The 23,443-nt window shown below is 37.8% G+C and overlaps 1 protein-coding gene across 5 annotated transcripts in view; it reads right to left on the bottom strand.

Moving 5' to 3' along the window:
- Positions 1–681: 681 nt before the first annotated feature.
- Positions 682–23,443, bottom strand: part of CDC42 (cell division cycle 42) — a 47,287-nt gene continuing 24,525 nt past the window's right edge. For 3 of the 5 annotated variants that reach the window (XM_040229540.1, XM_040229541.1, XM_040229542.1), the window contains exons 2-6: positions 18,016–18,170; positions 15,219–15,291; positions 7,179–7,288; positions 6,850–7,047; positions 682–2,206 (exon numbers count right to left, since the gene is read on the bottom strand). In XM_040229540.1, coding sequence (XP_040085474.1) covers positions 2,117–2,206; positions 6,850–7,047; positions 7,179–7,288; positions 15,219–15,291; positions 18,016–18,120 — 576 coding nt within the window. In that variant the 5' untranslated portion in view covers positions 18,121–18,170 and the 3' untranslated portion in view covers positions 682–2,116. Of the gene's footprint in view, positions 2,207–2,830; positions 3,692–6,849; positions 7,048–7,178; positions 7,289–15,218; positions 15,292–18,015; positions 18,171–23,443 lie in introns of those variants that run through there. The other 2 variants (XM_040229543.1, XM_040229544.1) reach the window with 1 other exon arrangement.

Genomic DNA, 23,443 nt, shown 5'->3' with positions numbered 1-23,443 from the left:
GAAAACTATGAAAATGAGGCTACACACTCTATCAGCCTTATTAACTGAATTAACAGCCCTTAGTTTCTAAGATTCTCATATAGATCAGTATAATGCTCTTAAAAATAAATGAATCATTCTTGGCACCTACAGAAAATGTGCCCTATATTCAGATACAAGGCATAGAATCTGTAATTTGATAGAAGCAGTTTGTGGTTAACACCTTTGGAGCAGTGGTTCTCAAACTTGGCTGCATAATGGAAGTACCTGGAAAGCTTCTAAATAATCCCCTGCTCAAGCTGTACTCTACAAAGCAGCAAAGTCTGAAAACCACTGACACAGAAAACTTGGGAGGAAAAATGGCTGCTTTCCCACTAATCCATGGATTGGAGGTACGCTGTCATTTCAACAACATGAGCAGTGAGCTGTCAGAGCACTTCTCTATGGAACCCATTTGATATTAAAGAAAAGGAGTTTGTAGGCTACCTGTCAAACTTAGGGGAGAAGGCAGAAATCTGAATATGAGGACAGGAAAAAATATCTCAACCTGAATTCCAGAAAACAAAGTACATTAAATCTTTATGCTCTAAATTTTTATCCTGAAATCTGTTAGAAATTGATGTCAATGAGAGTCATGTTCCCACTCTTAAATGTCTAAAGATTAAGAGGCGGAGGGAAAATAACAATCCCCAGGCTGACTTGTGAAGGGTTTTTTTGTTTGTTTGTTTAATACATCTGAAAAGAATGCATATACAAAGAATTGAGACATGAGAAAGCATTGGTTCAACACTAACGAAATCTACAAGAATTAGGATTTCGGGAAGGTGGGGAAGATAACCTAACATTTTTAAAACCTGAAAACTGCAACCAAAATAAGCTGATAAAATCCTTATTAACACTTATGAAGAGTCTTCATAAGACTCTCCCTAGGATTTTTACTGAACTAGAGAGCCTCACCGGGCTGCTCTAGGGTTCCTTGTATGCAAAACAGAAATAAGGGGATTCCCCTGACTGGTCCCCATGTTGTTAAAGGTTCTCCCCCCACACCCCACCCCCAGCTTCTTAATGAAGCAGGTCTCCATCCTCGCGACTTGGAAGAGGATGTGAATCATCCCATGCATCTGTCTTCCAGCACCACCCCTTGGATTTCCTCTATATACCAGGTCTTCAGCTGTGTTCTAGGAACACCAGATCATACACTATTAAGCTGCATGTCTATCCTAAGCATATTAAGACAATGACTGACAGGGGGGGAAAAAAAAGTTTTTTAATTATGTACTCGATCCATTTGGTGTATTTCAAAAGGTGCAATACTTTTCTTCATTTATCAGTGAAAGAAGTTAGAAATTAACTTCAAAAGAAAAAATCAGCAAATGGCAAACAAATTTCCTTGAGAGTCACAGTCACATATATAGTGCATCCTAGAAAAGAGGAGGGGCAAGACAGGTTCCACCCACTTTCATGAGTTTCATCAAATACTGGACCTACTCAAGGGTGGAGAGAAAAGGCAACTTTCAAAAAGGAGTATATTATTAAATGAGGCGTTTACGATACTCCTTCCTAAGAGCACCAGGTGGGGAACGTGTTCTCTAAACTAGATCTAGGAAGTGGAGCATGGAATCAATCCGTCCTCCTCCCCGAAGGGCTGTCCAATGGTTAATGGATTTAAAAAAAAAAAAAAAAGACTAAATATAAACAAATCCCACACACACTCCCCTGCCCAAACGAGAAAAAAAGAAAGAAAGAAAAAAAAAACACTAGATATCCCAGATTACTCGACAGAGTGGAACCCGGGAACAGCTTCAACAGCCCAAATTAGTCTGTTACAGAGTCATCACAAGCATGCCTTGCTTTTAAACAAACAAAAATAATAATAATAATTTTTTTGAAACGACAAAACAAAAACTAGTACTGATCACTTTTCTGACAATACACAATTACTCAAAATTAACTAGTATTGAGAGGGGAAGGGAGCCATACCTATGGGCCTTGCCTCACACAAGTGCATGTGGGTAGGTGCAGGGCATTTGTCATTATTGCAAAAACGAATTTTAATTTTTAATCTTTAGTTTGATTTAAACATTGCTTTTAGTATGATGCCGACACCAGCTGTGCAGAAAGGGCTCTGGAGAGACGTTCATAGCAGCACACACCTGCGGCTCTTCTTCGGTTCTGGAGGCTCCAGGGCAGCCAATATTGCTTCATCAAATACATTCTTTAGGCCTTTCTGAAAAGGGGTAGAAAGAAAAAAATTTGCAGTCTGATATTCAGTATAATAAAATTGAAGATCAAATTTAAAACATTCAAACCCTCAAGAGCTGGCAAAGAATGAGTCATTGGAAAATCCTGAATCTCAACACAATTATCTCACTTCACCAAGTTCTGTCCAGGCAGGGCACTGGAAGGATCCAGCAATTCAGGAGCAGAGGAGCAGATATTCATGAGTGAGACAGTGGTTCTTTGAGAAAGCTTTTTGCAGACCAATGTATGTCACAAGAAGCAAACAAGCACACGTGTCATTTGCTCATTCAATGAGTTTTGTACAATGTGCTGCTGAAACATTTTCCATAAAAACAACTAAGCAGCTATGCATTCAAATGAAACAGCTGAATATGGAACAGGAGTGAGAGGTCGGGCACTGGGCAGTGGCGTCCTTATCACATGGAAGGCGCAGGCAAAGATGGAGAGAGCAATTATAGTGGCTGCATCAAAGGTATTCACTCTGAACTCCCCTTTTCCCACCAATTAAGAGCCAGGGGGATTCAAGGAAGCAGAAATGTGGGTACCTTATACATATGTGAAACTAGAGCCAGTCAGTGCAACAGGAATAAAAAGCTTCATCAGGCATTTATACAAACAATTGTATATTTTTAATTTCAAAATTTGAAGGTAACCACAATTGTACGTTTCCCCTCACAACAATAAAATCAGAAGCAGGAAAATATAAAGGTGGCAGCTTTACATCTCAACATTAACAAACCTTCAGTCAACTGTTAAAATGGATGCTATTCTTCAAAGAGTGTAACAAATGATCTCATAAAGCAGTAGCAGGTACATCAGTATCTTTCCCACCCAGACTGACAAACACTCCACTACAGCACAGACAGCCAAAGCAATAGCAACACAAAGTTTCACTGCACAAAGGAAAACCAGAAAATAATCCTCCCTTCCCCAGTACACTCTACTAGCAGGTCACCCTTTCCCATAAATTTTGTCATGCAATTACAATTAACAATGGATCACAAGAGTAAAATGATGTTTGTGTTATTTTCTCCATCAAGAACTAAGATCTATAAGTGTTAAAAACTCTTAATTTTCTCCAAGGAAAATCAATGCCAGACCAAGTTCCCTTTTGCAATAGTAATCCAAACCAAAAAGCTCTCAGCATCAGGCAACTCAAGCAGCAGAAAGTTAAACAAGTCCAACTTGACTACTGATCACAAAAAATATTCTATAAGATATTGCATTCTTGATCAAAAACTAATACAGAGGTTGCTCTAAGGTAGTGAGTAAAAAGACGCAGAGGCTTTCAAACAGGATGGTTTTATTCCTTTGTTTTTAAACGATCTTTCTACAATAGTGGGACAGGAAGCAGCAGCAAAGAGGGGAAGGAGAAAACAGTTTAGAATATACAGCACTTCCTTTTGGGTTGAGTTTCCGGAGGCTCGAGGGCAGCTAGGATAGCCTCATCAAACACATTCTTCAGACCTCTCTATAAGACAGAGGGGAGGAGAGAGAATAGCAGCCAGGTTAGAGGATTAGAAAGACTAGCAGATACAACAGCAGTCTGGATTAAATGGGTTGAATTCACAGAAGCAATGCACCTTTAGAAAAGTTAACTGCCAGAAAGCTAGATCTTAAGTCCATTATCAAGAGAGTAAATAACTGAACAAATGTCTTACCTCAAAAAAGGTTAACTGAGCAAGAAAACAATTTTTGTGACAATGCCATATGTTGATTTCTAGAACAATCACACCCTGAAATCTAACATCACAACATATTAATGAAAACAGTGCCAGAGGAATAAAATGGATATGTAAACATGAGACACATGCATTAAATAATTAGGGTTAGTACTTGTAAAATACCCAAGTACTTCTAATGACAAGAATGGCACACGCATTTTGGAACTAAACCTATTACAATTTCAGGCTTCTGTGAATTCATCCCCTGAATAACTGAAGGACACAAACAGCAGACTAACAAGCATGCTACATGTTTCTAGATTCAATGACATATCTAGATGGGATTCATCAGGATTTCAGATTAAACAAGTTTTGCAGAACAACAGGTTCAGGCATTTAGAAAAAGTGTTAATTGTTCAGCAGTATCAACTGGGAGAAGTTTAAAGAAAAGACTCTAGAAACAGCATACACTTCAGTTATTCAGTAATGTGTTAGAGCAAGTAACCACCACCCAATAGGAAAACAAAGAATGGGGTCCTAGAATGAGTTTTAGCAAGCAGATCAATGCTTTTAATGTCCGCGTGGGGTATCAGAGCATAAAGCATGGAGTGAAAACAAAGAATATTCTCAGCTCTATAAGGAGTAAGATGCAGAAATACACTTACACCTCAGCCAGAACTCCAGCGTGACAGTATGACTCAGCAGTACTGGTACCAGGTCTATAGACTCAACCTAAACTCAACCTAAATCTGAAGCCACAGATTTACCACCCAAAGAAGTTTCACATGTCCTTTACGTCAGCTGGATCCCAAGTAAACATGCCCCTCAAAGCCCCAGAGCACAGCTCCAATAGCAAATGTGCGAGCCCCAGTCGGCCCCGCTGGCCCCATTTTGCTCACCGCCCCCACAAAGTATGTTAGAAGACTGGCACCACATATTCCATTAGGTACAAAATAAATGAGAAATAACAATAAGCACTTGAAAAGAAACAAAGGTTAAGTTTTCTTCCTTCTGTGTCTTTCACAAACTAGAAATGCTAAACAAGTCAAAGGTTCCTCTGAAATTCTTTCTACATATCTAGGAGCAAATTCTGGCTGTCAAACATAAAAGAAAGGAGGGAAGCTATCAAGGAGAAATAAATTTTATGAGGGGAAAAAAAGAAGAGGACAACAATTAGTAACTAGGGCATCCTTAATAAGAAGCAAGTATGTTCCTGCTTATTGACAAAGATCAACTAATCCCCTACAAGACAAACCTAATCTTTGCTTTAATCACACTATCTGATTATATAAAGAGTTCAGTTTTAGAGGAACCAACAAATTCTGGAGTCCTAAAAACTTCCAGCTTCCAAACTGCACCACGGACCCCATTTTCTGTCTTCTCTTTTGATTTCTCCAAACTTCAAAATCTGATAAGAAAAATATATTTGCTAAGACTTTTTCAAATTTCTGTTCTCAGAAAAGGGACTTCCTAAATAAATCTGCTCATAATGTAGAACACCTTATATGGAAGCATCCAATTCTCTAAAATAAGCTTCTCTAGGGACCTAAAATTGGGTCCACATGGCTTACCTGCCTCCACTTCCCCCAAAAGCAACCCATATTCAGAGAATGGGGACATGCAACAGTTAGCTGACTCAAGTGTTCCACACACATCCTTCTTCAGTACACACACAACAGTTTTCTAGCAAAACACAGGCGTTAGGCATTTTTTAAAGTCTCAGCCAACTGTACAATTATGCATTTTTAAAAATCTCAGCTGTACATGTAAGAAAATATAAAATCATCTCAACTTGTAAACATCTGCAATGTCAATACAACAGAACTGAACTGCCAGGAAAAACTAGGCTTGGAAGAATAAAATTAGGCCTTGAAGCTATCCTGTGAGATATCCAGCTTCAAACACAAATTTTGTCTTTACATATCCAGCCCAGGGCTAAAATGGAGATTTCTAAATTATGTCTACACCCTACTTACTAAATACCTAGTACATGTAGAATACGTAACTATATGCCATTTACTTTAGTATATATATAATCAAGAATCTGTCTTTTTAACTTAATTAAAAAAAAAACCTATCTGAAAAAGCAGTGTGAGAAATATAAGTGAACTTCACATAACTGTAAGAAATCTCTACCCTTCAGTCCTGCCTTATTTTAATTAGGCATGTCTGCTCACTGTTCAAATGTCAAAAAACAGAATAAAAAAGTTCTGGGCTAATTATTTCCATAATCCTTCCTTCCACCCCCCAACAGAACAATTCTCAAATGGGAGAATAGGCTGGCGATACCATGAAGGTAGAGAAGGTGAAACCACACAAGTCAGTTGTAACTCTCACCCAAAATACTCTCAGCACTGCTCGTTGTCCTCAGAATCTGAAGTTTCCCATCAAACTACGAACAGAGTTCCAATTAAATCATTCAGAAAGAAAAGTGAACAGTGTAAGGAAGGAATGCCTCCCAAAATCTAGGAATAGAGACATTATATAAAGGCAAACTTGAGAAATGGCCAAGGTAGCTTTCTCTGAAAGTCTCAATGATTATGACCAATTCCCGATTTCAGATGAATTACCCCAGGAGACTATAGCATCAACTATCAGTACTGATAAAAGATGAGATTTACTTAGATGAAATTTTAGGTTGGGGGCAGGGGGAAGAGGGGAATCATTCACATACTCTTATAAATTTGTGCTAATATGGACCTTACCATTAATTAAAAAAAAACAAAAAACCACAATCCCTGACCACTACAAATGATACATAAAACAGGGAGCTCACCAACACAAGCACTTTATTTAGAGACGAATAATTTTCTTCATAAAAATGGAGACCTCTAACAAGACTTCTAACAGTCTTCCTGGGCAGCTTTCTTGAGCACTGCAGACCACTGTCAGAAATAACCCGTGTCCTAAATGCTACTCAAACCGCTCCACTGTTAATAGACAGGGGGCTCCGCACAGTCCTCACCTGTGTGAGCGCAGAGCACTCCACATACTTGACAGCCTTCAGGTCGCGGGCCAGCTTTTCAGCAGTCTCTGGAGTGATAGGCTTCTGCTTATTCTTAGCAAGTTTCTCAATAGTAGAGGGGTCATCTCTGAGATCAATTTGGGTCCCAACAAGCAAGAAAGGAGTCTTTGGACAGTGGTGAGTTATCTCAGGCACCCACTAGAAAAAAGATATTTTAAAAAAAGAAAAAATACACCTGCATTAATCCACAAGCCTCCAAAGCTATTTACAAGTCAACAGAAGTTCTATGATACCCTTTTTTTCAGGGAGAAAGTATCTGACTAACTCACCTTCTCTTTCACATTTTCGAATGAGGATGGAGAGACCACTGAGAAGCAGACCAGAAACACGTCTGTCTGTGGATAGCTCAGCGGTCGCAACCTGTCATAGTCCTCCTGCCCTAATGGGAGAAAACCAGAGAAATCAGCAAGTGAGTCTTGGTGCCTAACAGCATTAACATCACAAGCAGCCAACAAATTAAGCATGTAGTTAACAGCACACTTACTAATGAGAATGTAACTTATCTAATAAAATGTATAGCTTTGTAACAGAATATTTAAGCAATAATCTCAACTCAGCTAATTCTAGTTAAGAGGTACAAGCTATCTGTGATAAAATAAGTTAAGTCACAGGAATGTAGTGCTCAGTACAGGGAATATTGTCAGTAATAGTTTAGTAACTCTGCATGATGTGTATAAAAATATCAAGTTACTATGTTGTACACCTAAAACTAATATAATATTGTGAGTCAACTACACATCAATAAAGAAAAAAAAAATGGAGAAACTGTTTTCACTGCTTTAGAACAGCAATGAATTTGTTATATATTATTTGCCTTGTTATCAATTTACAGTTTTCAACAAACTGCTGCCAGAAATGATTAAAAATCAGATCTACTCAGATCTAAGAAACAATGACAGTGAAACTGTGTAAGGCAGGGGTCCCCAACCTCCAAGCCATGAACCAGAACCTCCTGTCAGATCAGCGGCAGCATTAGATTAGAAATGAAGTGCACAGTAAATGTAAGGTACTTGAATTATCCTGAAACCATCCTCCCTACCCCCAATCCATGGAAAAATCTTCCCTGGTGCCAAAAAGGCTGGGGACTGCTGACCTAAGCAAACAAAAACCTCAGTAAAATCCAGCTGACAAAATCCACTGCTCCTGACTACCAAATCAGGCTCACATGTTTAGTTAATGGGTACATGAAAGACACCAGTACTTGAAACTGAAAACACATAGAAAAACAGAGTGAGTATGATCCCTTAGATAAGCAAGTCTCTTCAATATCCAAGCATAATTTATCCAGCTAAAATCTATTTTCTGAGTTTGTCACAAGCAGTCGTTATTCACTCAAGATAGAGGTAGCAGTATCATTAGTGAGTATGATCCCTTAGATAAGCAAGTCTCTTCAATATCCAAGCATAATTTATCCAGCTAAAATCTATTTTCTGAGTTTGTCACAAGTAGTCGTTATTCACTCAAGATAGAGGTAGCAGTATCATTTAACATCCTTTAAGGTACACAACATAATCAAAATTTCCCTCTACTGTGTAAGACAGGTTTTGCCTAAAAGTCTTAAATTATATTTAGCAGCACACCAGCTCACCACTTAATTTTTAACACTTGACAAAAAGCAAGGGTACATCTCATAGGTTGCTGGTTTTGTTCCCTGCTCACAATCACATATTCAAAATTTGAATTCAAGAGGAATTAAGTCAACTTGAACTGAGGACTCTGGTCCATATGAAATCTGAAATGTTCTCACGGTATGAAAAATAAGAATATGGCTAAGAAACAATTTTCAGAGAATTTCAGGAGGACATTACAAATTTCATAGAATATACAACTACAAATTAAAACTTAAAACATTTTTTTCTACACAGAGTTTCTCAAAATTCAACAGCATTCAGTGATCCCTGCTCCATCTATGCTGTGGAGCTTGTGTGCGTGTGTGTGCAGTCGCTCAATCATGTCCGGCTCTCTGCAACCCTATGGACTGGACCCACTAGGCTCCTCTGACAATGGAACTGTCCAGGCAAGAATACTGGAGCAGGCTGCCATTTCCTCCTCTAGGGGATCTTCCCAACCCAGGGATCAAATCCACATCTCCTGCATTACAGGCAGATTCTTTACCACTGTGCCCCACCTGGGAAGCCTGTTACAGAGATTACTCCTAAATAATTTAGTAACTTTTACATCATGAGAAAAAAAAAATCCAAAAATAAATGGGGACACTGGAACCTCAGATTCCTACCAGCTTATATATAACATCTGTAAAAATCTATACCATTGCATGTTAATGCAGAAGTTACTGAAGACTCAAAGAAAGATTCTACAATAACACTCGAGACCAAAGCGGCTATAAATTTCTCTGTGGACAGCATTGCCATTCCTGACAAAGTAATTGATGAATAACTACAAAAGACAGCCAGATACTAAAAACACCTCAATGGAAGTTTTTTTTTTAATTGGAATATAATTGCTTCATGTTGTGTTAGCTTCTGCTGTACAACAACATGAATCAAGAACAGCAACAGCTAAACCAGGTCAAAGTACATCACTATGGCTTGTTCTGAGTATTATTCTTTTGCTAAGGAAGAGAATAATATTAGCTCTGCACCAAACACATTCCAGTCATTGTGCTGGGGTTTTTTTTAATTGTAAAGTGAGTCATGTAGGGATGTGAGAGTTAAACCATAAAGAAGGCGGGGGAGGGGAGGAGAGAAAAAAAAAACACACAAAGAAGGCTGAGTACAGAAGAATTGATGCTTTTGAATTGTGGTGCCAGAGAAGACTCTATAAAGTCCCTTGGACTACAAGGAGATCAAACCAGTCCATCCTAAAGGAAATCAACCCTGAATATTCATTGGAAGTACTAATGTTGAAGCTGAAGCTCCAATACTTTGGCCACCTGATGTGAAGAGCCGATTCATTGGAAAAGACCCTGATGCTGGGAAAGACTGAAGGCAGGAGGAGAAAGGGGCAACAGAGGCTGAGATGGCTGAACTACCAAATTTGGGCATAAATTTGAGCAAATTCCAGGAGACAGTGAAGGTACAGGAAAGCCTGGCGAGCTGCAGTCCATAGGGTCACAGAGAGTCGTACAGGACTTAGTGATAAACAATGAACCATAAATACACAGCCCCTCAGGTTTTACGTATGTATTCACTCCATTAAACTATCACTGAATCTTTACAACACCTCTGAGGAAAATATTTTAAACATTTTATACATCAAGGTAATTAAGCTCCACATAGTTAAGTAAGTTACCAACTATCTAGCTAACTGGTCTATCTAGCATCAAAGTCCAACCTTTCTCTCGTTTATTGCTACGGTAGTGCCTGAAGTGACTGATTACATTTGTTAGAATTCAAAAATGAAGCTATCCTCTGAAAACTGAACCTAACAAGAGAATACATAAATAAAATAAATGAGAATGGAGGGAAACAAATTTAATGTGAACATAAATGAACTGAACTGTCTTCCAAATAACATAGCCACATGGGGGCAGGGCGGGGGAACAAAATCCAAGAAACTTTGTATGCTATTAGACCAAAGGAAAAAGGTACTGCAAACCAATCTTGAACTCTTATTACATATTTGCTTTTCACAGTGATATGGTATAAAATTCTGAAATTGCTTTATGTGTGTTGCAGAAGTGAAAATGAGAACATATTACTCATCTTTTACGGACTTAGCATCTACCTATACAAGACATGGAGATGAAAATATGGAATTGGTGAAGGCAAAGACGACAGCTTGAATTGGACTGAATTTGGAGTTATCAACAAAAACTCGCTATCCAGATTAAACATGCTAATGTTATTTCCCTCCCTAGCTGGAAGAATGATATTCAAGACAAGTCATTGTGGTTCAGGACAAGTCATTGTGGTGCAAAACAAGTTGCTACCCTGTTACAGCTGTTATGCTCTCTTATCTGTCCAGAGCTCTATAACAATAAGCACGTCTAGGACTTAAGATTCCCATTTTGCAACATTGTAGGAAAAATTGGTTCAGGCAAAAATTGTCAGTGATTATTAAATCTAGAGAGAGTGCTAAAGACAAGAGAATGTTTATACCATTTTAAAGTATCTCCTCACAAAGTGACTATTAATTATAAAAGGAAATATTCTAAATATATAGGAAAACTGGACAACTCCATAAAAAGTGATCAAAATTACTTTTACCAAAAGGTGATACCCTGAGATGGACATACTTACCAACCTGGTATACTAACCAAAGAAGCCTATCTTGAATCTACTCATGAGGAAATGGACAAACTCAAACTGAGAAACATTCCATAAAATAAACGGCCAGTTTAAAAAAAAAAAAAAATGGCAATGGTATAAAAGGCTGAGACTCTCTACTAAAAGATATTAACCAAAGAGAGTGACAACTGCATGCAATGTGTGACCCTAGGTCAGAACTTGTAGAAGAAAAATTGCTATAAGGAACAATATTAAGACAACTGACAAAATCAGAAAGTTGACAACAGGTCAAAGTTTAAAATATTACACACACACACAATGCTAAATTTCCTAAATTTGGTAAGTGCACTGTAAGAATTCCTTGCTCTTCAGAATTGCATACTGAAACATTAAGAAACAAAAGAGCATGAGGTATGCAATTTAGTCTACTAATTTAGACTTAGAAATAAAAGCGATATGCATACAGAGCTGGAGAATGTCACAAAAGGTTAAAAACTGGTGAATCTGGTCAGGAGTTCTTTGTAGTAGTAACTTATCTATAAACCTGAAGCTAAATCAGGATAAAAAGTGATAAAAGACAATGTGCATCCAAATACTAAAGTGTTTCTCTAGGAGACATAAAACTACAAACAGACTCCTGTGTTAACAAAAGAAGTTAAACTGTGCTGTGATCAGACTACTGTGTAACCATGAAGACTATGACACACAAGTACAACCCTCAGAGATATCATCATACTTTTCTACAAAAAGATAAAGGCAGGTACAGAGAAGGGGGGGCGGGGGAGAGTATCCTTTTCTTTTCCCTATGTATAAATACAATGAATGTTCAGAAGAGCTCTGTTTTGAACATGCACTAAGATGTGATTGTCTCTGGATATAGATGGTTTTTCATATTCTCCTTTTGCTTATCTATATTCTGTTTTTCCTGTAATAAGGAAAAACCTGTATCTCTATAATAAACAATAACATTTTAAATTCTGACATAGAAAGGAATTGGTGGTGGAATTATTCAATATGGAAAACAGACTATGATAAAATACGTAAGTTAAAAAAGCTAAATATAGAACTATAAACACAAGAGTAAAAATGCATTAAGAAAAAAAGAAGAAAGAACAAAATAACTGGAAACTCATTAAACAAGAATTTGGTGTTGTGACCACCGAAGCAGAAATAAAGCTATGAGACAGAGGAAGAGCCCTATCTCTGGTCTTAAATAGTGTTATTTTACAACAGCTGTAAGAGTTGTAGCCAAAGATAGGAATAGTATAAAAAAGAAGTCAAAATCACTATATTCAATACCTTGTAATAACTTAAAATGGAAAAGAATCTGAAAAAGGAAACACACACATATATATATATATATGAATAACTGAATCACTTTGTAGTACACCTGACACTAACATGACATTGAAAATTAATTATACTTCAATTCTAAAAAGTTTTTAAAAAAATAAATGAGTTAAAGAATTCAAAACAAAATAACACAGTCGACAGGTTAAAAGTAACCAAACAAACAAAGGAAACCAGAGGCTATCTGAACATGGTTGAAAGCTTCAGCAGAAAGAACACTGAGTTAATGAATGACTCCAACCAGGATTCTGAGATTACGGCCTCTGGAGAAGGATACAGAGTCTCCTCTTAAGTCTATCAAAGACAGGAGACTCAATCTGGATGCCTAATATCCCAGGTCTCCAGCACCTGTCAAAAAAGATCTTGGGCTTACAGTGACCTCAACCAGTTGAGGTGAAAACTCTGCAACTTGCCCAGTACAGTAAAATAATTTCCTTAGTAAATGTCTTTCAACCCCTATAAAGATTGAGAATCTAATATAGAAATGAAATAAATCAAACATTATTATTGTTAATTTTCAATTATATTTGGGAATAACCTATTCTTACTTAACACTCAGTGTCTATAATATTTAAAGTAATCACCATGTTAAAGAACATGATAGATTAGTTTTCTGATTCCAATTTAAAATGTGTTACAGAGTAAGTGATCTTGAGTTTTCATTGAAAATGTTAAGATTTTATGAAAGTTGTAAATAATATTGTTTAAAAGACAAATTAAAACAAATACAGAAAATCATAAGTTACCAGGTTTATTCAAGTTATATACGTAAACACTTGGGAATGTTTCACTTGTCATGTCAAGCAAACTGAATCACTTAAAATAAAATTTTAAGTTTATAAATGCCAATCTAAAGTGCTATAAGAAATTTAACAGACGTAAATGAGGCTGACTAGGATTAAAGTCTGACCAACCCAAGTTAAATAAACCAATATTAATCAAAGGACCCTGGGAAACTGTGAGAATGATTTGTTAAAAAAGAGATGTTTTAATAAAAAGAAGTAATAACTTGTGCAACTATTAATAAATGTAAAGGCTTACTCACTTCCAAACTGTGACCATACAAAGACATATATATAAAAATGTTCACAGCACCATTATCCATCCTAGCTTAAAAACGGAACCCAAACCATCAACTTGTTATTGGTGGATAAACGGGTAAAACAAACTGTGCTATATTCATAAACTGAATACAAAAGAAACAAACTATTGATAAACATAACAGATGAATCTCAAAAAAATTATGCTACGTGAAAGAAGTAAAACACAAAAGGCTACAGATCATCCGGTTCCAATGATATGAAATCCCAGAAGAGCAAAACCATACTGACAGAAAGCAGATCTGCAGTTGCCTGGGGCCAGGTCAAGGAGAGGGACTGACTGTAAAGGGCACAGGAAACCCTTAGAATGACGTATCTTGATTATTGTGGCAGTTACACAACTATATGGGCTTCCCAGGTGGCTCAGCAGTAAAGAATCCGCCTGCCAACACAGGAGTCGTGGGCAGGTTCAATCCTTGGGTCAGGAAAATCCTCTGGAGAAGGAAATGGCAACCCACTTCAGTATTCTTGCCTGGAAAAATCTCATGGGCAGAGGAACCTGGCAGGCTACAGTCCACAGGGTTGCAAAAGAGTCAGGCAAGACTGAGCAAAAACAACAACAACGCAACTACAGTCAGCAAAAATAATCAAACTGAACACTTAAAATGAGTGAATTCTACTGTAGTATACTTCAAAAAAGGTTTTTAAAAAATGATTAAGACATAAAGGTTTATAAAAAAATAAGTTTTGAAATTTGAAAATAAAGTTTAAAATTAATTTTCAACCTCAGATAGCCATAAATTGTCTCTTCTCTGTACACAGATTGTCTCTGAAGGCACACAAAAACAAAACAATCCTTCACCAACCGTGAGATGTAGGTCATTCACTTACTCTGTCCATCTTCCAAGTTTCCTCTAATATACCATTACTCTTAGAATTTTTAATTCATAAAAATTTTCAAGGTCTAACACACCATTAGAAAGTCTCTAAACTTAACTGTTTACTACTGTCTCTCCATTTCACCCTCCCAATTAAATCTAGACAGTTCCTCAAAGTGGGCAGTATGATATACTCCGTAAGAGCAATATGTCCATCTGGCAGGCAGTGAGAGGATAACTCATAAACAGCAAAGAGGTTAGAATTCCTACATACCAAAACAAATTTCTGAATATTTCTTTCGCCTAACTGAACTGATAACAGAAATAATAGAAGTCAGAGATTAAGATGTGCAGTTACTGTTAAAATAAGGAAAAAACGGAGAAACTGTAAATAAAGAAGTTTATTTAAATTTGAAAAGCTGACTGCAAATATCAATATTGTGAGCTAGACACTGGTTTGCCCTAAAAATTTTTCAAATGTAATATAAAACAACAAGCTATAATATGATACTACAGAAGCTACCTGTATATGTAATATACAGACACATATACTAAAGACTAAGTAAGTCTTCAAACACGAGAGTGACAGCAGAGCCTGTCCAATGTACTCTGCTCTCATCCTACTTGGTCCCCTTCCACACCATCCAGTCAGGGTACTCCAGACACCTATCTGCCATTCCAGGTCAGGGGCTGCTTCTTGGTTAAGCATCGACCATCATAATATTCAATCCTGCTATTAACAAAAGGAAATGGTTTGCTAATACTCTAGTTTCCCAAAATGTCCCAAAAAAGACAACCAGCAAGTGTTACAGTTACAGACGAAAACATTATAGAAGACAGCAAGTTTTCACCTGCAGTATCAAAAAGTCCAAGAGTATATGGCTCTCCACCAATCATAACTGTGACAGCATAGTTGTCAAAAACCTAAAACAGAAAAATATGACATTGTTAGTGTGCAAGGGGATGGTCAAAACAGGACAGGACAACTCTTAAGCTAAAACAAAGTTTCCTTCCCAAGACTCAGTGCTCTCTCAGTCCATATTTCTCCAATGACCAATCATGCCAACTAAGCCCTTGCATGGCCTAACAGTTCTTCACAAAAAGTGACAGAAGACGCATTCTGGCATGTCTGCTCTACCCCAACCGCCCAGATAAAAAGCCACAAAAGGGTTAGCGGTATCGCGGCAGTGGAGTCCCCTGGCTATATGAAATGATACGATTCAAGTTTGAAACTTTCCAGACAGTAATTTAAAGTTTACCTAAATTTTCTATCTAATTTCTAAGAAATTATTCTTCACAGGCCATTTCCTTTTAATATAGAATTTAAATCTCCTAGATCCATGATAATCTTTTTCCTTTCAGGGTTCAAGAGCACCCTTGTTGCAAATATGCCCCATTAGAGAAAAATATAGGTTCCCTCAAGTTACTCAAGGAAAGTGTCCAAAAAGGCTGGCAGATCTTTTGTTGGGAGATCATGAATAAAACTCACGTTACTGGGTACAAACCACATGACCTAAGATACCTTCTTTGAATTGAGTATACTTAAGGATAGTATATAGGTGTGTGTGTACACTTAAGGATACTGAATAGGGTATACTACTTATAAATAGACTGCAAAACCCATAACAAACAAACTCAGTATATACTAATATATATATATAGGTTGTACTAAGTAATTTGTAAAAATGGGAGGTAACTAAATGAAATGCAAGTTCCAACAAAGGAAAAAAATGAATGAAATGAAAAAAGACCCAACACTAATTCATGGACTCCTCTGAATTATTAGTAATTTACAATTGAAAAGCAAGGCTTTCCAGCCAAGAGAAGGATGGTACATTTTAATATCAGCTCTGCTTAACACCAATTCTCTGATTCATGTTTTAGTGGACTGGATTGTTGAGAGCTTGTTTAAATGTTTTTTAAAAAAAAAAAAAAAAAGTAGACTGGAAAAAAGGGCTTGGGAGAGGTGGCAGTTAAAAGGAAACTCAGTTCTTGACAGCAAGAACAAGGAAGTAAAAAGAATATGGTTAAGCTCTCATTTAGGTTATTTTCTTAAGTCATACCTAACCCTTTTCCAGAGATCCATACACAAACACATACATAAAACACCCACAAGCTCTCCTTAAACACTTAAGACTCAGAAATCCCATTTGTATGAAAATAACTTTAAATGGAAACTGAAACACAAACATTCTGATAGCCTTCACTCAAGATCCACAAGTGACCCATCTCTAAAGGTCCCCTAAAAGTCCCTTTCAACCTCAGCACTTCTTTCACTTCCAAATATCTCCAAAAGGGCCAATTCAAAAATACTCATGTTTATAAATATGATTTCTCCCCCTTCAAGAAACCCTAGTTTTTCCTCCTATAGCCTAGGCCTACCTCAATCACTATCTGCCCTGGGACATTACAGACTGCCAATTACAATCAAACATAATTACCAAACCTTTAACCCGTCACCGCCCTCTTAAAAATACTCTCATCTCTGAAGATTAATCTGAAGTAATCGTACATCTTCTTCCTTTTCACTTCCAAACAATACTCAGTTCAGTTCAGTCCCTCAGTCCTGTCCGACTTTTTGCGACCCCATGAATCACAGCACGCCAGGCCTCCCTGTCCATCACCAACTCCCAGAGTTCACTCAGACTCACGTCCATCGAGTCAGTGATGCCATCCAGCCATCTCATCCTCTGTCGTCCCCTTCTCCTCCTGCCCCCAATCCCTCCCAGCATCAGAGTCTTTTCCAATGAGTCAACTCTTCACATGAGGTGGCCAAATATTAATCATACATAGGTGCTCTATAACCTCTAAAATAGCTCACTTAACAACAGGTGGTTGCAGCCAGGCCAAGCCAACACTAGCTCCTCTCTCACCACAGTATAGACATCTATCTTTAACATAATTATACCACTGGATTGGTCAACCAACCTGGGACAAACAGTGGATCCCCAAACACATTCACAATGAGTGTTACTCTAAAGAACTCTCCCTCTCCCTCTCTGACTTCAAGATCTTTGTTATCCCCATTTTCCCTCCACTCTTCTAAGGAGCTGATAAAAAGCATTATGTGCGAGCGAACCTCCATAGGCTTCTGTTGATGTTCTCATTAAAAAAACAGGTCTTCTCTGCCTCTAAACACCAGTCTGGAGCACCATTTCTGTGAGGACAACAGCTCCATAAGCTTTTCTTCTACTCCCTAAGGAGAATGTGTAGACACACACTACTTTCCCTAAGGAGAATGTGTAGACACACACTACTTTCCCTCAAGTTACAAGGCCCCCCAAAATCATCCCGAAGAACTCCAAGCACTGATTAATCATTGGCCAAGATATCAAAAAAAAAAGTCACCTCATTCCAAGATGTAGTGCATACTCCTCCAAACTGAGACCACCACTCTTTAGAAGCTTGTCTATTGGAGTTTTGCCTCCCAGCACTTCTTGCAAACCCTTCTGTCACCCCTTCTGACTTTCCACTGATTTTTCAGCTGTTTAATTTTAAAGTGTACATAATTTACCCATGAGAAGTCAAGATCTTTAAAAACAGGAAACAAAGGCAGACAACAGAAAAATTTCAGTACACACATGAGAAAGTTTTCAAAAGGATATCAAAATAATACATTTCACTAACAGATGGAAGCTTTATACTTACAGTTGGTACATACTCAGATGGAAATTTGTTTGTTGTGTAGGATATCAGGAGACACGTTTTACCAACAGCACCATCACCCACAACAACGCACTTAATTGTCTGCATTGCTGAAACAGTTTTGTATCCACTTTAAATATTTCAAATGTGATGATGACCTACAAAAAGATTAAAAATAATTCTCTCAATTATTTGTACTTACACATATATTGTTTTTCTTCAATTAGCAACAGACTCACACATTCAGAGCAATAACAGAATCAGCACCTCAACTACCAGCGCTAGGAGAACCAAAAAAGAGAAACGGTGATTTGCAAATAGGAGTCAATTTTCCTAAGTTTCTGATCCTTGGTTGTTTTTGACTTAAGTGTTTTTCTTAAAAAATCAAAAAGAGCATAAACAGCAGCACAGTTCTTTTTATAATGAAAGAGAAGAAGCTAGTTCAGAATGAACCCCACTTAATATCAAGTGTTATTTTGTGCAACTTTTCCTTCAGTTGTACGTGCCCCCACATGCGTGTATACACATATATGTGTACTAGACTGCAAAAAAAGGCCACTGCTTCAAAGAATGGTCCCTTTACCCCATCTAAGATGGCTACTCAGGCATAACTAATAAGCAGCAGAGCACCCGAACCTGCCCCGCATAACAGACAGGCATGAAGAACCGGACAAAGAGCAGGGTGATCCCTGGTCTCAGTGGCTGTTTCAGCACCAGCTGTCAAGCTACAAATTCAATATTTATGATATGAAGAGATCAAAATCTAGACTTTTCAAATGAAAAAGATCACTCTAAAGCATTCTAACTTATAAACAGATACAATTACTTTAGCTTCTTTTACTGTAGTCCTCCATTCTAAGACACTATTGATTACAAATACACCAAAGATTTATTAATTTTATCAATTCTGAGATGCTTGTTTTTATACTTAAGCATTTCTAAAATCAAAACATATCTTTACCAAAGGTTCCTTACACTTGTTACCAGCCATTTTACCCCAACATGTTGACAGCTATGAAACTGGGATATATGACATCTTGTATTAGTGAAAATCTTAAGTTTTTCTGAAAGAATAAAAAACACCACTACCTATATATCTATTTTTTAAGATTAAATTCTTTTTCTTATAATTCTGAAGGGATTTACAATTTCTTGTTAGCTAGAGATGCCACCTTATTAACATAAAAATGTCAACAGAATTACATGCCAGGCCTATATGCTCCTATAGTAAACCTCTGCAACTCTTAAGCATCACTTAGTCCTGTTAATATCTCTGTATACATATGAGGAATGGGTAACATACAGGAAATATACCTTCTTCCATTCTCCACCAAAATCATCTTGACTGCATTTCTCTTTATTTAACCTCCTTTTATCTTTCTCTTTTCCCTGTAATGCACTAGAGAACAATGCACTAGCATACTCATACAAGGTTAAGGATCTTGACCCCTAAACTAAATCATTTATCAAAATAATAACACTACACCAAGTACTAAATTAATTCTAGAGAATTATTCTAGAAGAATGTCTTCTACTGATTAACAAAAGCAAGAAGAGAAAACAGAAATGGCTGTCTTCTCATAGTTCCTCAATCCACCTCTGAAAAACAGGATGTGCTGTGCTTAGTCGCTCAGTCGTGTCTGACTCTTTTGCAACCCCATGGACTGTAGCCCACCAGGCTCCTCTGTCCATGGGGATTCTCCAGGCAAGAACACTGGAGTGAGTTGCCATGTTCTCCTCCAGGGGATCTTCCCAACCCAGGGATCAAACTGGGGTCTACCTGTATGGCAAGCAGATTCTTTACCAGCTGAGCTACCAGGGACTGCTAAGAAACAAGGTCTTCTGTAAAATTTATTTCCAGTTCAGAGTGAAGGAAAAAAAGGTAAGCAGAGACTTCTGATCATCCTACAGAATTATCTTCCTAAAAATAAATTATGCCTAAAAATAAATTTCAAGTTCAGTTCTTGCATCTTCCATGTCTCATGACCATTATGGGTAATTTCGTTTTACATAGAGTTAAATCATAAACACTGGCCAGAAAGTAAGGTTCGAGCAGGGTGGCAGAGACTGCTAGCAACTGCTCCTCTCTTCTTTAGTAAAAGAATTTTACTGGCACATATGGCTCCTAGTAAAGACAACATTTCCTAAATTCTTGTGCAGTTGCTGCTGAGTCACTTCAGTCGTGTCCGACTCTGTGCGACCCCATAGACGACAGCCCACCAGGCTCCCCCGTCCCTGGGATTCTCCAGGCAAGAACACTGGAGTAGGTTGCCATTTCCTTCTCCAGTGCATGAAAGTGAAAAGTGAAAGTGAAGTCACTCAGTCGTGTCCGACCCTCAGCGACCCCATGGACTGCAGCCCACCAGGCTCCTCCGTCCATGGGATTTTCCAAGCAGGAGTACTGGAGTGGGGTGCCATTGCCTTCTTAGATGTGACCAAGTTCAAGCAAATGGGGATAAAAGCAAAGCATGTAATTTTCAAGACAAGCCTTAAAAACAAGGGAAACAGTTTCTTTGTCCCACCTGGCCTGTATGCTAGAATGTATCATGACAGACGTGAGGGCAGTCACAGTGAACCAGAAGGCAGAGATTACAGCTGAGGAGGAGGAACACAGAAGGAGAGGCCAGCCCTGTATTGCCTTCCAGGACTTTTACAGGAGAAAGAAACTTTGCCTTCATTAAGTCCCTAGTATTTTGGACTTCTCAATTACAGCAGCAGAACTGAAATCCTAATCTCTGTATTTCACAGACACTAAGACAACGATTTTTAAAATACATCCTAAATTAGAGATGTTAAGTGTAGAAGATATAGTCTTACAATTAATAAAATTATAGTAATATTTGGATTTATCAAGTAACTTTATAGTAAACTTGACCACTTTTGAACTTTGTCTTAAAAACACCTAAGATAAATACTATTGTTAATGTAAATGCTATTGTTAAATTTTAACTGTGGTTAAAACTGCCATCCTTAAATATGATAATCCTTATCTTCAGTCTACCTATGGTATTCACTTTTAAGATTTATAACTCATACAACCTAGCAAATACAAAATCATCAGACCACTTCTAAACTTGAAACTTCTCGTAAAGGAAGAGCTAACATTTCTTAAAACTTGCACTAAAATTCTCTAGGAAACAAAGACGTTTAAAACAAAAAGTTTCCATGACTAAAGACACAAATACCACTGCCACATGGCTAAATCACAAACAATCACAAGCTATGATGGAGAAGGTTAAAGCTGGCCTACAACATTCCAAAGAAAAGAGAAGCTATCACTAATAAATGTATTAAAAGAGAAACATTTAAATCTAATTCAAGTTAAATTCCTCTTTTTTTATTATAGGTATATTAGGAAATTTATCAAAATGAACTGTCTTCAGGACAGACATTTCACAAATAACTGGTTCTTCATATACTGCATGCATGCTAAGTCATTTCAGTTGTGTCTGACTCTTTACAACCCTATGGACTGTAGCCCGCCAGGCTCCTCTGTCCATGGGATTCTCCAGGCAAGGATACTGGAGAGGGTTGCCACTTCCGACTCCAGGGGATCTTCCCAACCCAGGGATCAAACCAGTGTCTCTTATGTCTCCTGCACTGGCAAGCAGCCTCTTTACCACTAGCACTATCTGGAAAGCCCTCTTTGTATGGTGAAAACCTAAATTGTGGTACCTCTGTATTTGATACCATTAAGTATAAGAAAATGCTAAAAATGCCCACCAGGAAACATAACTATTGAGCAAAACATACAACACAAGTTGTATTAGAGTAAGTCTACAATGTAAGTTTAGAAACAAGGTAACAATATTTCAAATTGGCTAATTAAGTTTATCCTCCAAATATAATTTTTAAAAATATCTCTGCATTGTTAAGAACAAAATCACTATCTGAGGAAGATCTTTAAGCTTTTCCACTGAAAGATAATGGGGACTGAAACTCATGTGAGAGAAATGGGATCACAGTTTGGCCAGATCACTAAACATTGCTGCTTTGAAAACCTGTAGAAGTCTGGATCTTTTTTGAGCAGGAAAAACAGCCCCCAAACCAATCAGGCCCTTCTTTCGTGTCCTGCTTAGTAAGCTGGAAAGAACTTCCAAGCTACATAATACATAACGTGACAATAATTTTCCTAACTCTGAAATCAGGAAAACCTTCGGTTTTAATCTCTGCTCAGCACTTACTAGTGACCTGGGCAAGTTTCTTAAATCTCTTTTTGCCTCAATGTTCTCATTTAAAAACAGAACTAATTATAATTTAAACCAACATCTTGCAAAGTTATAAAGATTAAAGAACCTGGCTCCTAGCACATACTCAATATATATGAATTCCTCTACCAGGTATGCCAGTTAAATCAATCCCATCACACCTGTTTTCATCCAAAGGCGCAAAACGAGCACCGCACTTTCTTCTCTCTTTAGTAGGCTGTTACCTAAGCAAAACTTCTCACACTTTACCCAAAACACGCACATCAAAAACAGGCTAAAATAAACTGATTATATTTGCTGTTATTTATTAATAGTGAATGACACCAAAAAAAACAAGAAATCCACCCAAATATTTCTTCTCCTGAAGACTCCCATATTATTTCTTTCTGTATTTCCTGTACTTTTCTCTGTTTACAGAGCAGTCCTTAAAACCAAGTTACTTAACAGGTGTTAACAATATATTTTAGGGGACTTCCCTGGTGCTCCAGTGGCTAACATTCCATACTTCAAATGCAGGGGGCCTGGGTTTGATCCTTATTCGAGGAACTAGATCCTGCATGCCACAACAAAAGATCAAACAATCCCACATGCCACAGGCAAGGCCTGGCACAGTCAAATAAATAGATATAATTTTTTTAAATGGAGCTTTAAAACAAAACAATATAATTTTGGTATGGGAACAGACCCAGTCAGGTTTCCCTGCTGGCTCAGATGGTGAAGAATCTGCCTGCAATGCAGCAGACCTGGGTTCCACCCCTGGGTCGGGAAGATCCCCTGGGATTACAAATCATCACTGCCTACATGAAAACTGATGAAAATCTGACAACTGTTCATCTAAAACAATAAAACAGCCAGTTATTTTACCTTCTCCCTGCTGGAGATAAAAAAGTAATTTCCAGGTGGACAACTAAAATCCAGTGGTAGGGTGTGAGAGCGCCCCCTTCTGGTCACCTGTTGTGCTCAGTTCAGTTCAGTCACTAAGTCGTGTCCGACTTTGCCACCTCATGGACTGTGGCACGCCAGGCCTCCCTGTCCATCACCAACTCCCAGAGTTTATTCAAACTCATGTCGATTGAGTCGGTGATGCCATCCAACCATCTCATCCTCTGTCGTCCCCTTCTCCTCCCGCCTACAATCTTTCCCAGCATCAGGGTTTTTTCAGGTGAGTTAGTTCTTCCCATCAGGTGGCCAGGGTACTGGAGTTTCAGCTTCAGCATCAGTCC

The sequence above is a fragment of the Oryx dammah genome, unplaced genomic scaffold (assembly GCF_014754425.2).
Source record: "Oryx dammah isolate SB20612 unplaced genomic scaffold, SCBI_Odam_1.1 HiC_scaffold_27, whole genome shotgun sequence".
Classification (NCBI taxonomy): Eukaryota; Metazoa; Chordata; class Mammalia; order Artiodactyla; family Bovidae; genus Oryx; species Oryx dammah.
Note: the sequence above shows the minus strand (reverse complement) of the source record. Positions and strands in the feature narration are given on the sequence as shown.